General features: G+C 35.6%; 1 protein-coding gene across 4 annotated transcripts in view; it reads right to left on the bottom strand.

Annotated features, from left to right (window-relative positions):
- LOC149788803 (enoyl-CoA hydratase domain-containing protein 3, mitochondrial-like) overlaps positions 1-15,176 on the bottom strand; it is a 433,692-nt gene extending 418,516 nt beyond the window's left edge. For 3 of the 4 annotated variants that reach the window (XR_016424251.1, XM_089974936.1, XM_089974935.1), the window contains exons 1-3: positions 15,014-15,176; positions 12,853-12,992; positions 1,622-1,754 (exon numbers count right to left, since the gene is read on the bottom strand). Coding sequence is in view for 3 of the 4 variants with exons in the window: in XM_089974936.1 (XP_089831062.1) it covers positions 1,622-1,754; positions 12,853-12,992; positions 15,014-15,115 (375 nt within the window). In the remaining variant the exon portion in view is untranslated. Of the gene's footprint in view, positions 1-1,621; positions 1,755-12,852; positions 12,993-13,928; positions 14,047-15,013 lie in introns of those variants that run through there. The other variant, XM_089974937.1, reaches the window with a different exon arrangement.
- Between the last annotated feature and the right edge of the window lie 933 nt (positions 15,177-16,109).

Genomic DNA, 16,109 nt, shown 5'->3' with positions numbered 1-16,109 from the left:
ACAGTCTGCTTTGTAAATATGTTAAGTATTACAGGACTCACCGTACTAATTCAGTACTACCCATGCAAACACCATGATATTAAAAATTCAATAATGTAAATTTTTGAGTGCTGATGATCAAACCTATATTTATCAAAATAGATGAAACCTGGATTTCAGGTTCTGTGTAGAGGAAAGTATATGAACTACAGCATTTTCTGGACCTGCATGTGTTTGAAACATGTGCTTTCAATTCCGCACCAAAGAGTCAGGTGCTAATTTTAGTAATGAGTGTTCCAAGCTCAAGACTATTAAAGGACTGAAATTCCATCAATAAAACAATGTCTCTATTTATTTTCACTTACAACTAGGATAAGCTCTCAAAAGATTCTTTTTCCTAAAGCATAACTTACATTATTAACCAATCCAGGTCAGCCAAACCCATATATCCTCTATTTTATGTTCACCCATTTCCAGGCTGGTTCCCATTTTCCATATCATAAGTATCGTATGTCCTAAAGTCTACAAATAGTATTAAAGTTCTAACACTTGCATAATAAGAAGAAAAAGGAGTATAACAGCAAACCACGCACAATGATCATGATGGATAATTTAACACTTGCTGTATGACAAGTGACAAATAAGCATGACAGCAAGCCAAGCATTACAATGATTCATATACTAGCTATATGACAAGGGAAAAATAAGTATGACAGCAAAACCAATCACAATGATCATGATGGTTAATCTGACACTTGCTGTATGACATGAGACAAATAAGTATGGCAGCAAGCCAAGCATTACAATGATTCTTACACTTGCTGTAAGACAATGGAAAAATAAGTATGACGGCAAAAAGTATTATGGTGATTATGATCTTTTCCATCAACTGACTGTAAAAGAAGGCTCTTTAAAACCATTTTTGAACAATAAATACCTTACATAGTCAAAGATCAGATTCTCAAGATTTATTGATTATATAGCACTATGACCTGTCACGAGAGTCCACCTGTCTTAGGAGAACATTATATTTTGGTAGAAGAGGTGGTCTTCAAAGAAAGGTTCTACTGTAGTCAAGTTTGATCAGTGTAGACACAAGAAACTAGATGTATGTAGTGAATCTCATTTTCTGTCTCCATGGTGACTCTAGTCTGTAATCAATACATGAAGAGTATTTCTGGAATCTATAATTGATGGAAATAATTTGGGATTGTCAGGCAAGACTAACTCGAGGTCGATCCAAATGAGTTTCAAATCTTGAGGTCAAGTAGATAGCTGACCTGGTGCCACATTCATAAAATCTCGAAGTTTTTGTTGCACACTCTAAACTTACAATTTTGGTAGCTCACACACATACAAGAACAAATAAATGAAATGGAAGAGATTTCAAAGGAATACATTTAAAGACAAATGTATATTACATTATATATATATATATATAGTTTATTGCAAACAAAAATAAATAAATGCAAGTCTTATGACATTGGTTATTTCAAGTTCAAATGGATGCTCAAGACATTTATGAATACAGGGCCAAGATAAAACTTAATACATTTAGACAAAAAAGAAGATATACACAAACTGAGGCAAAAGGACTGGGTTAGAGAAAGAAAATCACTCAGACAGACATACAAACAGTTACCAGCTCCTTTAAGTCATGTCCCGCAGAGAAGACTGGGCCATTTGCTGTCAGAATGATGACCCGTGTTGGATCCCTGAGGTCCACCCTCATACAGTCCTGTAGTTGTTCCAGCATAGCCAGGGATAGGGCATTTCTGGTAGGAAAATAGTTTGATCATTATTCATAATGTTAAACCATAAAATGAGTGAAAAGTTTCCCACAATCCAATGGAAAAATTCCAACGAATCATGTAACTAATGTCCTGCCTGCTCAACCAGTTCATGATTCAAATTTTCAGCACATAAAACAAAAGGCAGATCTCTGCAAACTTTTCTTGTCACAGAATAAACTGGAAGAGAAATCAATTGCCTAGGTTTGTAATTGAAAAATCTAGGTGTCATAAAATCAAGCTTTAGTGAAACTGCAATATTGGTGTGTTAGGCAACTGGCACATATACACACATTAATGCTCTTCACTTGTTATAATACAGTAGGACACCTGTAATACAGCACTGATTTTTCCACAATGTCAAAATACAGGAGGACAGCTGTAATGCAGCACTGTTTTTGTCACATAGAAAATAAAATTACAGCTGTAACACATACTGTGTTTTTCTCTGTCAAAATGCACGAGGACAGCTGTAATGCAACACTGTTTTTTTTTCCTGTAAAATACTGGATGACATTTGCAATGCAGGGCTGCTTTTCCTGTCAAAATACAAGAGGACAGCTGTGATGTAACACTGCTTTATATCCAGTGTCAAAATAGTGGATGACAAGTACATCTAAAAAGTTGCTTCCTTGCACTGGATAATTCATGATCGTTAGTACTTTCCAATACACAGAGCATACATATCTAAAGAGTCTGAAACTTTTCTTCATCAGCGACAAATGTTGATTGAAAAGATCCGGGCAACCATCAAAACTTGTCTTTTAAAATGCATTAGCAGTTTTCACTATTATTCCAACAGACAGAAGTGTGATTAGAGAAAACTTAGACACGGACAATACTCTGAAATCTAGAAATGACCTCCCAACATAACATGTGTGCCTTATTGAGACTTGGAAAGCATATACATTATCTATAATGTGCAGTATTACCAGCAGAAATGGTGCGGCAATAGGGTCCTCAGTGTTATTAATAGTTGCCAATTTATACATGAAGCCATTCTGAGATAAAGGCCTTGCAATTGGCCAAGAACCCACCATCTATGTTGTTCAGATATGAGGCCTATAACTTGACTACACGAGTACCATGTTCAGGAGTTCTCTATTATCTCACCTCCCTTGATCCACACATTCAGTCACTAACGAAAATGACAAACTACCATTCTAATACAGACGTTTACATGTAAACGATGATGGATCAACCAAAGTCACTGTTTATTGAGAACTGACCTACGCTGACCAGTACTTCAATTTTGTTTAACTGACCACCTGGAATACAAGAGGTCAGTGGTGAGATCTTTAATGCACCGAACTAACTCCTTAGTCAATGATGAGGAAGACTGAATTGAAGAAGCAGAGCATGTGAAAGCTAGCACCAAGAGTAAAAAGCTATCCAGGGTGGATTTTCAAACTTCAAAAAAGGAAATGAAAAAACCACCAAACAAAGCCAATAGTGTCCAAAATAGAATCAACATCGGTATACCATATATCTGCAGTAGATTCCAAAGTCTTAGCTAGAATATTCAAAAACACCAAAGTCCTAGCTATAGTATTCAAAAACACCAAAGTCCTAGCTAGAGTATTCAAACACCAAAGTCCTAGCTAGAGTATTCAAAAACACCAAAGTCCTAGCTATAGTATTCAAACACCAAAGTCCTAGCTAGAGTATTCAAAAACACCAAAGTCCTAGCTAGAGTATTCAAATACCAAAGTCCTAGCTATAGTATTCAAAAACACCAAAGTCCTAGCTAGAGTATTCAAAAACACCAAAGTCCTAGTTAGAGTATTCAAAAACACCAAAGTCCTAGCTATAGTATTCAAAAACACCAAAGTCCTAGCTAGAGTATTCAAACACCAAAGTCCTAGCTAGAGTATTCAAAAACACCAAAGTCCTAGCTATAGTATTCAAAAACACCAAAGTCCTAGCTAGAGTATTCAAACACCAAAGTCCTAGCTAGAGTATTCAAAAACACCAAAGTCCTAGCTAGAGTATTCAAAAACACCAAAGTCCTAGCTAGAGTATTCAAATACCAAAGTCCTAGCTATAGTATTCAAAAACACCAAAGTCCTAGCTAGAGTATTCAAAAACACCAAAGTCCTAGTTAGAGTATTCAAAAACACCAAAGTCCTAGCTATAGTATTCAAAAACACCAAAGTCCTAGCTAGAGTATTCAAACACCAAAGTCCTAGCTAGAGTATTCAAAAACACCAAAGTCCTAGCTATAGTATTCAAAAACACCAAAGTCCTAGCTAGAGTATTCAAACACCAAAGTCCTAGCTAGAGTATTCAAAAACACCAAAGTCCTAGCTAGAGTATTCAAAAACACCAAAGTCCTAGCTAGAGTATTCAAATACCAAAGTCCTAGCTAGAGTATTCAAAAACACCAAAGTACTAGCTAGAGTATTCAAAAACACCGAAGTCCTAGCTAGAGTATTCAAACAAAATGGAATTAACATATTACACATGAAAAGGACAAAACAAAAAAATTATGAAAAATTTGGTGTTTTATTTTATCAAATAAACTAATTATGAGAATGACTACATTGGTGAAAGTGGCCAAGTGCTAGAAACAAGAATTAAGAAATATATCAGTAGAGATTCATCTGTCATACCTGAACACTGAAGCGATATGGGATGTTCCATCATTCCCAACAAGACAAAGGTCATCACCTCTGAGGACAACAAATGGAAAAATGGGAAAGAGACAACTGCAATATGAGAGCAGAGGCCAAAACTAAACAGGGATTAGGGGCTTGAATTACCACCCATCTACACCAGTCTCTTTATGTCACATGACCATTCCAGGTCACACGATAAATATTAGTCACTGATGAAGGCAGATTGGTATTACTGAAATATGAACTCTTAAAATATTTATGCTCTGAGTATTTACTAATGTAATTAATTAAACTGAGAAAATTACTAATGGTCTTGATGTGAGTTGTACTACAGCACTGCAAAATACTGGTTGATTTGGTGTGACATATCCAACATTCAGCTGTCAGAAATTCCAGCTGTTTTAATGATTAAATCTTGCAATGGTAACAGCTTAAAATTAACAGTGCAAACCATATTCCTACAAATGGACTACTTAAACCAAGTTGGCAGTCTTGCAGGACCAATGAAATCATGTGGGCTGTCCTACAGGACAACTGAAATTGTGTCAACTGTCTTGCAGGAAATAACTGAGTACCTGATCTCTGTTGAAATGTGGTTTACTTATTACAAGCTTAGCCCAACTTAAGCAGCCAGTTAAAACATTTACCATGTCCAGTTTACATACCTTATATACTCTGTTATAATTTGAACCCAAGCCCAGATCTGCTGTAACAGTCATATAATGTACCTGCTGATCTATGTCTCCACAGTTTCATTGCAGTAATCAACAAAACAAACACCACAGGCCCTGAGCTGTTGGCACATAATGTAATGACTGATCAGAGTCTACAATACTTATAAGCAAGTACATGCATACAGATCATCATCTTACTTACTACTTCATCTAGAAAACTCGTAAATTTACTGGAAAAGTCAGCTGTATAATATTTTGGTTATTTACTCAATGAAGAAAGCTGGCAATGCATTTCATTGTTATTTACTCCATGAAGAAAGCAAGCAATGATCACAATTGTTATTTACGCAGTGGGGAAAGTAGGTAATGCTTTCCATTGTTAATTACGCAGTGAACAAAGCAAGTAATGCATGCCATTGATATTTGCTCAGTGAAGAAAGCAAGCAATGCATGCCATTATTATTTACTCAGTGAAGAAAGCAAGCAATGCATGTCATTGTTATTTGCTCAGTGAAGAAAGCAAGCAATGCATGCCATTATTATTTACTCAGTGAAGAAAGCAAGCAATGCATGTCATTGTTATTTGCTCAGTGAAGAAAGCAAGCAATGCATGCCATTGTTATTTACTCAGTGAAGAAAGCAAGCAATGCATGCCATTATTATTTACTCAGTGAAGAAAGCAAGCAATGCATGCCATTGTTATTTACTCAGTGAAGAAAGCAGGCAATGCATGCCATTGTTATTTACTCAGTGAAGAAAGCAGACAATGCAGGTTGTTGTTGTAGTACTCTGATCTCAACCATTACAATTATTCATACAAAACCTTGCATTCATTTGTACAGACCTTTACTAGAAAAATAAGATCTCATAGTTCAACACAAGAACAAGGCTAATCTCTCATGATTTTATGACAGGCCAGACATAATCAATATCTACTGTGCTTGGACTTGATTAGGATTAACCTATTTGAAACAAATGGGACTGTCTCAATGACAGTCTATTGCTTTCCGTAAACACTATGCAGGGACTGTCTCAATGACAGTCTATTGCTTTCCTTAACCGATTCGGCCCCGATCCCATCTGTAGGCATGATGAGACTGTACCCTACTTCAAAGCCCTGCAGCATCAAGGCCATTTAAGATAGACCAACATGGGTGGTATTAAAAAAATGCAGACAGATATAGCTCTAAAATGATATCAAATAATCTGGAAGTTCTGGTTGCACTACAAAATACAGTTAGAAAAAGCTCATTTTTTGGACCCGTTTTTTTTCCACCCAAAATTCGCTCGAGATTGGAATGCGATTTTGTGTCCGGATTTTAGACCTTTTGGCCTCAGATCTAAGACATACCGGTCATAACTGCACACAGACAGGTGAACCTTTGCAAAAACTAGGATAAGGTGGGCATTTGGAATAAACTGCGGTCTCCATACGAAAATGATGGGTCTATTAAGCAAAAAAAAAAAAAAAGAACTCCAACTTTTACCCTTCTGCTCATGCGCAAGCAAAATAACCAAAGGAAATTGATGTTTCTAATACAACTAGGCATTATTCTCATGGATAATCCGTTGAAAACTGCTGTATTACGATGTATTCAGAAATTTCACCCCAAATCTCGTTCCTACGCACATTTCAGGCAAAAACGACAAAAACCTCTGGGGCCGAATGAGTTAAACATACATTGGACTGATTACTGTATTTTACAGTCTGTTAATACATTTGACTGATTACTGTATTTTACAGTCTGTTAATACATTGGACTGATTACTGTATTTTATAGTCTGTTAATACATTTAACTGATTACTGTATTTTACAGTCTGTTAAACGTACATTGGACTGATTACTGTATTTTGGGGCCTAATGAGTTAAACATTATGCAGGGACTGTCTCAATCACAGTCTATTGCTTTCCTTAAATGCTGGACAAGCTACATGTACTTGTGCTTACAGTAATCTGGTAGATCGACCAATACAGAATTTGATTAAGTTCTTATTGCAAATTTTATCCATTTCAAATCAAATGAAACATATTTGACTTTAAAAAGGATATTCATGAACATTTTGATTATTTACTTAAGTGTGAAAACAGAAAATTACTTAGGAAATATTATACATTTTTTCATTCCTGTATTTCCACATGCAAAAGTACATATTTCCCATCATGCCATGTGATGCCTGATTATGTGTCTGCTGCATGAATAACAAGTGCTTTGCGGAATATTAAAAACAAATGGAATCTGTGTTACCTTCGAGACAAGGAAAGTATTTTTTGCTGAAGACATTTTATGTACACCACTCATGTCTGTATGAAGTCATTATTCCCCTCTACTATATTGACAAGTGATAAAGCAGCTGTAAGGCATTGCTGAATTGGTCATGGATTGTAATCAGATAGGGTTACATAGTTTACAAAATGTGAAAAATATAATTTACTGCAACATGTTAGGTCATTGCAATCCTACCCCTCTCTTTTGAATTGCTGATACCTATATCATCAGCAAATAAAAGTTAAGTGAATTTACAAACAAAAAGCTGGTGGGGAAGAGGATGAACTGAAAAGCTAGCTTAATTTAATAAGACTGAATTCGGGAGCATGTTTGGTATATGATAAAACGAAATTTCCTGCGTGAAGGCAGACATGTTTCATTCTGTGGTACAAAAAAATGATCTATTTTGTACCACACAACGAAATATATCCATAATTAATATAGGAAAAGATAAAATTCTCAATTTGTCTGTCAATTTACTTTTCATGAACAGCTGATAATGAGCAAGCCATTTCAATGCAGTGTGCAAATAGTGGAAGCACTTTAAACACAGGATCACATAGCTCTCAGCTGACTTACAAATCAGGTTTCTTTTGTATTGCTTCATAAGGATGAAACAAATAATGGTTTCTATTACACATCTACCACTATATGACTAGCTACTTTTCCTTGAAATTATCAGATGTATCATATAAAACATTACACAGCTCAAAGCAAAGGTTATTTCCTCTCTCCCCCCCTCCAAGTTTGAGCTAAAATCTTGTACAATCACTTGATATAAATTTAGATTCCACACTGATAAAGATGTAATCACCAAATAAAGATTCCATGATATAAGTAGATGAACAGACCTGAACAACAACAACTTAAAAACTTGTTTTTATTATAAAAAATTTATAGCATATATAATCAGGCAAATATAAAATATGTTGGCAGTTGGCAGACCGTCCCTGCTTTTTGTTGCTGACCCTAGCACTTTCCCACCAACCCAGTTGACAGACTGTCCCTGCTTTTTGTTGCTGAACCTAGCACTTTCCCACCAACCCAGTTGGCAGACTGTCCCTGCTTTTTGTTGCTGAACCTAGCACTTTCCCACCAACCCAGTTGGCAGACTGTCCCTGCTTTTTGTTGCTGAACCTAGCACTTCCCCACCTCCCCAGGGTACAGTTTTATTTTTTAAGAAATACAAAAATTCAGAAGTTCGATTTGTGCATCTAATTGACTCACTGAGTTGGTTTACCCCAGTACTGGTACCTGAAGTGCTTAGTTACATTATATATATCAATCATTATAATATAATTAATGCTTTAAAAATATAAAATAAGGAAAATCCAGAACTTAATTTGTGCATCTGAGCTGGTTTTTCACAGTACATGTACTTGAAGTGCCTAGTACTTTTACATATACTAATCATTATAATATATATATATGTTTTTACAAAAAACTACCTACGTATCATAATTTTAAAACCACTGCAATAGGAAACACATTTCTGAGGATCAATACAATGATTGTTTTTATCAGCTGGTATCATGTCTCATTTTATAACTGAAGAACATCAAACCATGTCACTCTGCTCCTAGACAAAGTTAGTGTATTCATAACGAGATTAAATCAGTGTCTCGAAATGATAATCACTTACTTGCATATGAGTAGTTATCACTACAAACAGTTTCATTTTGATTCCAACATTGTGGCAAAATCAAACACTTTGAGAAAAATCTCTTTTGTAATAACAAATGTGCTCTTCCTAGTGACGATATAATAATGCAAGGTAACACAGAATACCTGAATATTGTGGAACAGTATACATTGTAGCCGACATCCTTGGTGCAAGAAAGTTGCCTCAATTGTGCCCATAGCCACACATAAAATAGACAACAGACTAATAAAACATCTTTATGGCTGATTTTAGACTGAATGAATCAGGAACACCCCAGTCTGGCATATCAAATAACGCATGATCATTCATTAGTAGCAGACATTGTGCCAGCAATTATACTGTGGTCATCAACCGCTGCTGATGTGTTCTTTTACTCAAAACTGAAACAATCATTTATAAGCATGAGAATCACTGATAAGTATCCATCTATAGTATAATACATTATATATATATATATATATATATATATATATATATATATATATAAAGTTACTAGCACTTTGGGTATCTTTATTCTCCAATAGTTGAAAATGCAATTTTTGACTCGTACAGCATTACACAACAATTTTAGATAGCTACAAAATATGTATATTGATGACATTATAAGCATAACTTTCTTTCCAATAGTCGATTTCATTTGGTTTTTATGGTCAACTGAGTGAAAAAATTAAGAAAGCCTCTTTAGTCAGTGCTAAGAGTGTTAACCCTTTGACTGATTCATTTGGACAACTTTCCATGAAAATACTGTAATGAATCACATCTTGTTGACATATCTGTTTGCATGTGGTGCAAAGTTTTACCTTTCATTGATGTATTTAATTTAAACTCACTGTCATCCAACATAACACCAGACAATTTTATTCCTGATACCTGGATCCTGGACTTTTAAATCCTTAACTGTAGGTAAGTCCATGTAACATGCAGGTAAGTCCACATTACATGGGAAAGGCTGTGAAACGTCCTTACATGTACGGTGTGACCCAGCTATAACACGGCAGTTGGGAGCCATAGAACCCTACCATGTTATAGACCAAACCATGTTATAAGCAACCAGGTCAGTTAGCTGAAGAAAATGATGCATGTACCAAAAGAAATTTGCTGGGGGTGGGGAGGGAGGGGGTTAGGTAATAAATGCAGGCAGTAAAATACAAGCTTCATTGTCACAGTTACCATATTAAATCGATGTATATTAAATAGGAAACACACCTGTAGTGAAAACAGAAAGCATATATACTATTTTACTTTAATTAGAGAACCACATATTGGTACATATACGTGTACATTGTTTATATATACATGTCTTATGTATGTCATGAAAAGAGAATCAACACCGTGTACTCAACCGTGAATCTCATCACATACATTGAATCCACAATACATGTAATTCCATCGGAAAAAATGCACACATACACAGATTTAAAATATTCAATAATTTTGTCACAGATCATATATAGGTCTAGATTCAGTGGATAAACATAGCACAACAACATAACAAATGATGATGCACATTTACTTTCAGAACGTCGCAAGTCGGTAAAGTTTAAAAGTTAGTTTGCATTTTAAGCCACCGTTGCTAGTGCTCGTAAGCACAATTTTTTTTCATGCAAAAAGGATACTTTCATGGCACAGTAAACGTGTTCCAGTCATGTTGGAAAATGAAAAAATCCATCAGATTCCTTTGCTTTCATGTAAGTTTGGCACTGTTGTTGTTGTTGTTGTTGTTGTTGTAGGGTTTAACGCCATTTTTCAGCACACGATATGCTATACATGGCGGCCAGTATAATGGTGGAGGAAGAACCAGGAAAAACCCCAGAAAGAACCACCGACCTAAGAGAAGCTTCTGACAAGCTTTCTCATGTACCCACACTGGCTGAATCCAAGTCTCGAACCCACGCAGACAAAGGTGAGATGGCAGTGATCCGTAACAGAGAGCGCTTTAGACCACTCAGGGCCCCTAGTTTGGTACTGACTTCTTTGAAGAAAAGTTCTTTGTTTTTACAGTAGAACCTGTCTTGAAAGACCACCCTTTCTGCTAAAAAATAATGGTCTCTCAAGATAGGTGGTCTCTCAGGAAAGGTAATGATATAACCAATAAATATATGCAAAGATAACCTGGTCTCTCAAGACAGGTGGTCTTTCATATTAGTGGTCTCACAAGACAGGTTTTACTGAATTGAAAATTGTATCCGGCTTTCTTTGATGAAAGGTGCATGCGTTAAGTTTGTGGCTTCCTTTCATGGGGTCTCTGAATTTCTCCACTCCAAATAATGGTTGTATATACTGGTTTAAACAGCTAAAAATGTCCTAATAAAAAAAATCCCCAGATGGTATGTTTTGCTGCCAGTAAGGAAAATAAAATCGCAGCTTGTGACATTGGCGTAGCCCTACCCGATCTTAGAATAAACCTTTTACACTTTTTTGATGTACTTTTAAGACGAAAAAACTATTCTTTCATGTACGAGAAACAAAGATGTAAAATTTCAGGAGCCATGCCACAATCATCTTGTATTATTCATGCACAATCTCTTCCCAAAAATGATAATAAACTTTTTGCAGTTTTTTGGGGTACTTTTAAGAAAGAAATTTGTTTTTTCTGTGTGCGAGAAAAAAACATGTATATAAAATTTCAGGAGCCACACTGCGACTGTGTTATATCCGAATTTGTGTTATAACAGAGCATGATATAGCAGAGTCGCACTGTAGTTATGTCAAGTTACATGGAGAAAAGTCCAAGTTACATGTAGGTAAATCCTATTTACATGTGGGTAAGTTCAAGTTACATTCAAAAGCTGAGAAACAGCATTTCATGTAGTTATGTCCAAGTTACATGTAGATAAGTCCAATTATAAGTAAGGCCAAGTTCCATGGGAAATGCTGAGAAACATCCTTAAATGTTGTTATGACCATGTTACATGCAGTTATGTCCAAGTTACATGTGGGTAAGTCCAAGTTGCATGTACTGAAGTCCTTACATGTGGGTAAGTCCAATTTTCATGAGAGCTGAGAAACATTCCTACAAGAAGTTATGTCCAAGTAACATTTAGCTAAGTCTAAGTTACATGTAACTAATTCCAAGTTACATGTGGGTAAGTTCAAGTTACAGGATTAGGCTCATTGTTTATTTGCATCTTCTCCAATCTGACTGCATTAGTAGCTATGGTGGGATGATGTCAGCAAACAAGGATATTCACATATATCATGAACATTCACATATATCATGGACAGTTAAATATATCATGGACATTCATATATATCATGGACAGTTAAATATACCATTGACATTCACATATATCATGGACAGTTAAATATATCATTGACATTCACATATATCATGGACAGTTAAATATATCATGGACATTCACATATATCATGGACAGTTAAATATATCATGGACATTCACATACATCATGGACAGTTAAATATATCATGGACATTCACATACATCATGGACAGTTACATTTATCATGGACTGCTTCCAGAATAGTCAGCTTGCCTTTATTTTCAGCATCAGATCATGTCAAACTTGAAGTTCAATGTCTACCATTTCAGGCCAACGCTATAAAACAGGTCAGAAAAATGTGTAGCTCAACCATTTATTCAGAAATAATATCATTCAGAAGACAATTTCTGGGGTATCTGACCAGACAATGAATGAAACAAGTCAATGAAGGATGAATTAAAATTTTGTTCCTATATTATTCAAAATAAATCTTTTGGCAAATATCAGATAATGGCTTCACAGCAACACCTGTACTGGAATGATCCTAATCACAATATAATGGCAATATAAATCCACACACCAATATTGATCAACAATGATAAATAATATGCACTAACACTGATGGGTATAAAAAGATCACCTCTTTTTGGGGTCATTCAGGCAGATAGTTCGGATCCCATTCTGCTCTGAAGCAAGAACAAGCTGCTTTGGATGGACCTCTGCTGCACCTGATGACCTTTTATGACCGATGGAGAAGAGACGAGTCAATGTCCATCCATTCTGAATTAGAAAATTTTGCAGCAGGTCCAATAAATAATTCTATTACAAATCTTTAAACATAATCAGCTATGCAAATCAAGAGACCTGCCCCCTCCACCATAAAAATGTATTAGGCTCCAAGACTTACTTCAATATACATGTAGTCTAACCAAAGAAATTTCTGCATTTGTCAATTTCAAGAAAAAATTCCCAGTCTGGAGAAACATCTGGTACTTGAAATGTTTAATAGTTTTATTTTGTAGGTGTTGGGGACAAAATTTTAAATTTTTCCTGTTCTCCACTAGTAGTACTGTATTAGATAAAATTATTATTACTAATGCTATTAAGTTGTTAAATTATATACCCATATGATACTTGACAAAATGACTGACCAGAAGAAAATGTATGCTAACATTAACATGTCATCTGTTTTCCCCTTAAAAATCTATGAGTTATTATTATATTAAGTGCTTCTTTGTCTTATTGTTGATACAAACATGCGAGTCCTATAGAAAATTATTCATCCTATATCAAAACAATTTTAAGATAGGGAATAAAAGCACAAAATTCATCTGGATAATGCGAATATGGATATGAAAATTACCAATGTAGATGTAACATCTGCGAAACCCACTATGACCAAAGTCTTTGTCACCTCTAGCTCAAGGTTAAGCCAATGTCTACATGGGACTCTCAATGGAAAGAGTAACATAATGTATTCAAAGGGTTCTTGATGGAATAATGTACAATCCTGGCAATCCAAACAAATAATGCAACTATTATATCAGAAGCTGTCAAGAATAAGCAGTTGGCCACACCTGTCAAGAAACCTATCATAACTTTATCTTTCTCTGAATTTACATGTAGTATAATGATCAAACTGTTTTTCATTAAAATCAATTGAAAATTCCATTGCCATCTATTACACGATCATAAAAAATAAATTTGTTCAGTTACCTGACTGGGTGTTCAATCTACAGAAGATGGCTGCTCAGCATTAGTGTTCAGTTGTCAAGGCAATGGTTTCTTATACTCCTCAGTCTGAGATGTACATGTATATGAATGCAATTATGCATATATGGATGGGACTGTAGGCAAACATTGTGTCCTACATTAGTCCTACAATGTAAAGGATTGACCTTGATATGTATGTGTTGTCAGTCAAGCCCCCAAAACTACAGGGGCACTATCACTGCTTACAATTTACCTGTCATACATGTACTATATATATCATTGCTTACAATTATTATATAGTACATGTATAACAGATGAAATGTTAGCAATGATACATGCCATTGTGTTCAAAACATAAAAATGGTACTAACAGCTGCCTTGCCAGGTGCTCAGCATTAAGAGTTAAGTGTAAGGGCTGGTTGGCCTGGTGTAAGGCACAGGTACTCGACGCGAGCTTAATGTTGAGAAGAAAATAATCTGAAGGAAACAAATCATACAGAGTGACACAAATACCACAGTTTACCCCCATGAACTGTTCTGACACAGAACCCTCTCTCTCTCTCTCTATATATATATAGTTTGATAGAGAGGGTCCTTTGTTCCCTTTTGATTATTTTTTTCTTTTCTGAACATCATGTTCGCGTCTAGACCGCCGCCAGTCAAAGAAAAAAAACAGGTGGAGAATAACTTGATGGTCTATTTCGCGTCGAGCACCTGTGGTATCAGAATAATGTGGTTTGGTGGAACATGGTGCTACATGTATGTGACATGATGCTCCAGTGCTAGACATCACTATAAAATGCAATACTGCAGACATCGTAGCGATATGATTGATTCTTTTTTTTTTCTTTCTTTTTTTTAAAGCTACGTTAAAAATCCAATTAACACACACAAACACATACACACGAGACCCTGTGGATGAAAGGTAATCACAGGGGCTCGTATCGTTGCTTACAACTGACCTGTCATACAAATAATAACTACAATGAAGGACAGTTCTCTCCTTCTTCGCGCGACCTATTTAAGAATAAACAACGAACGATATGAGCCCCTGTGAAGGCAATGGGTTGGGGCATAATCCAACTTACTATATTTGCTTTGCATTTACTGTCATTTATCACTGATCCTCTGATACAATAACTTCCTTTCAAAGTAAAGTTTACAAATGCGCAGGAACTTCTGAGTGACATTTCACGAATCACCTTCACGTCCCAATTTTTGTAGAACGTTTACTCCTGGGTTTTATATGGGAAAGTTCAAAAAGGTCAATGACTGACTAAAACATCACGCGAATTCAAAGTTCAAAGAACGATCCGGAAAAGAAACTCCAGTGACACGTTTTGGCGCAGTATATACGGAAGACAAACGCAAATCATGTGGAGTGACAAGTCATCAACAAATCAGTGTAAAGGTTTAATATTGTGTGCTTCTTTCTTTGACATGTGTTTCCCTAAAACAAATGACACAAAGAAAAATTATTTAAAATCCAAAATCAAAAGTACAATAAAGAATAACTAACTTTATATTATTATGAAAAAGGCAGCAGGGAAAATACGTTTTTACGCAATTTTTCAGTCCGATTGTTTGGTGCTACTGCCTTACTTATTGCGCATGTGTCTTTTTTGGTTCTCTCATTTCGGGTACTGAGTAGGGTTTTAATTCGAAATTTTTACTTTTTATTGAATAATCTCCTTACCATTAGCTATTTATTAGTATTATGCATGTATATAATATACATAGTTTGCGTCAACTTTAATTGAAGATTACTCTACTCTGCTCTGCTCTCCTCTCCTCTCCTCTCCTCTGCATTGCATTACTTTACTTTACTTTACTTTACTTTACTTTACTTTACTTTACTTTGCTGCACTTTACTTTACTTTACTTCACTTTACTTTACACTTCTGTTTTCATGAATTCAATTTATCTAGTAAACATGTAGTCCGACAAAAAATCACTCCACCCTCGCAAATCTGTGTTGATAATGATGGACGATATGTAGATATGATTTCACCTGTTCATTAAAACGTGCAGTTTTGTGACATGCAAATCTGCCATGAACAAACCTGCGCACACTTTAGACGCATACCGATAAGTGGTTACGCCGTACCTAACGCGAAATTAAAAATGTTCGCAGGACAGATGGTTATGCTCTTCCGCTTGGATTTACAAGTCACCAAATAAAGG

Source organism: Sinohyriopsis cumingii, chromosome 11 (assembly GCF_028554795.1).
Source record: "Sinohyriopsis cumingii isolate HCF-2022 chromosome 11, ASM2855479v2, whole genome shotgun sequence".
In the NCBI taxonomy this organism is placed as follows: domain Eukaryota; kingdom Metazoa; phylum Mollusca; class Bivalvia; order Unionida; family Unionidae; genus Sinohyriopsis; species Sinohyriopsis cumingii.
This window is presented reverse-complemented; position numbering and strand designations above follow the sequence as displayed.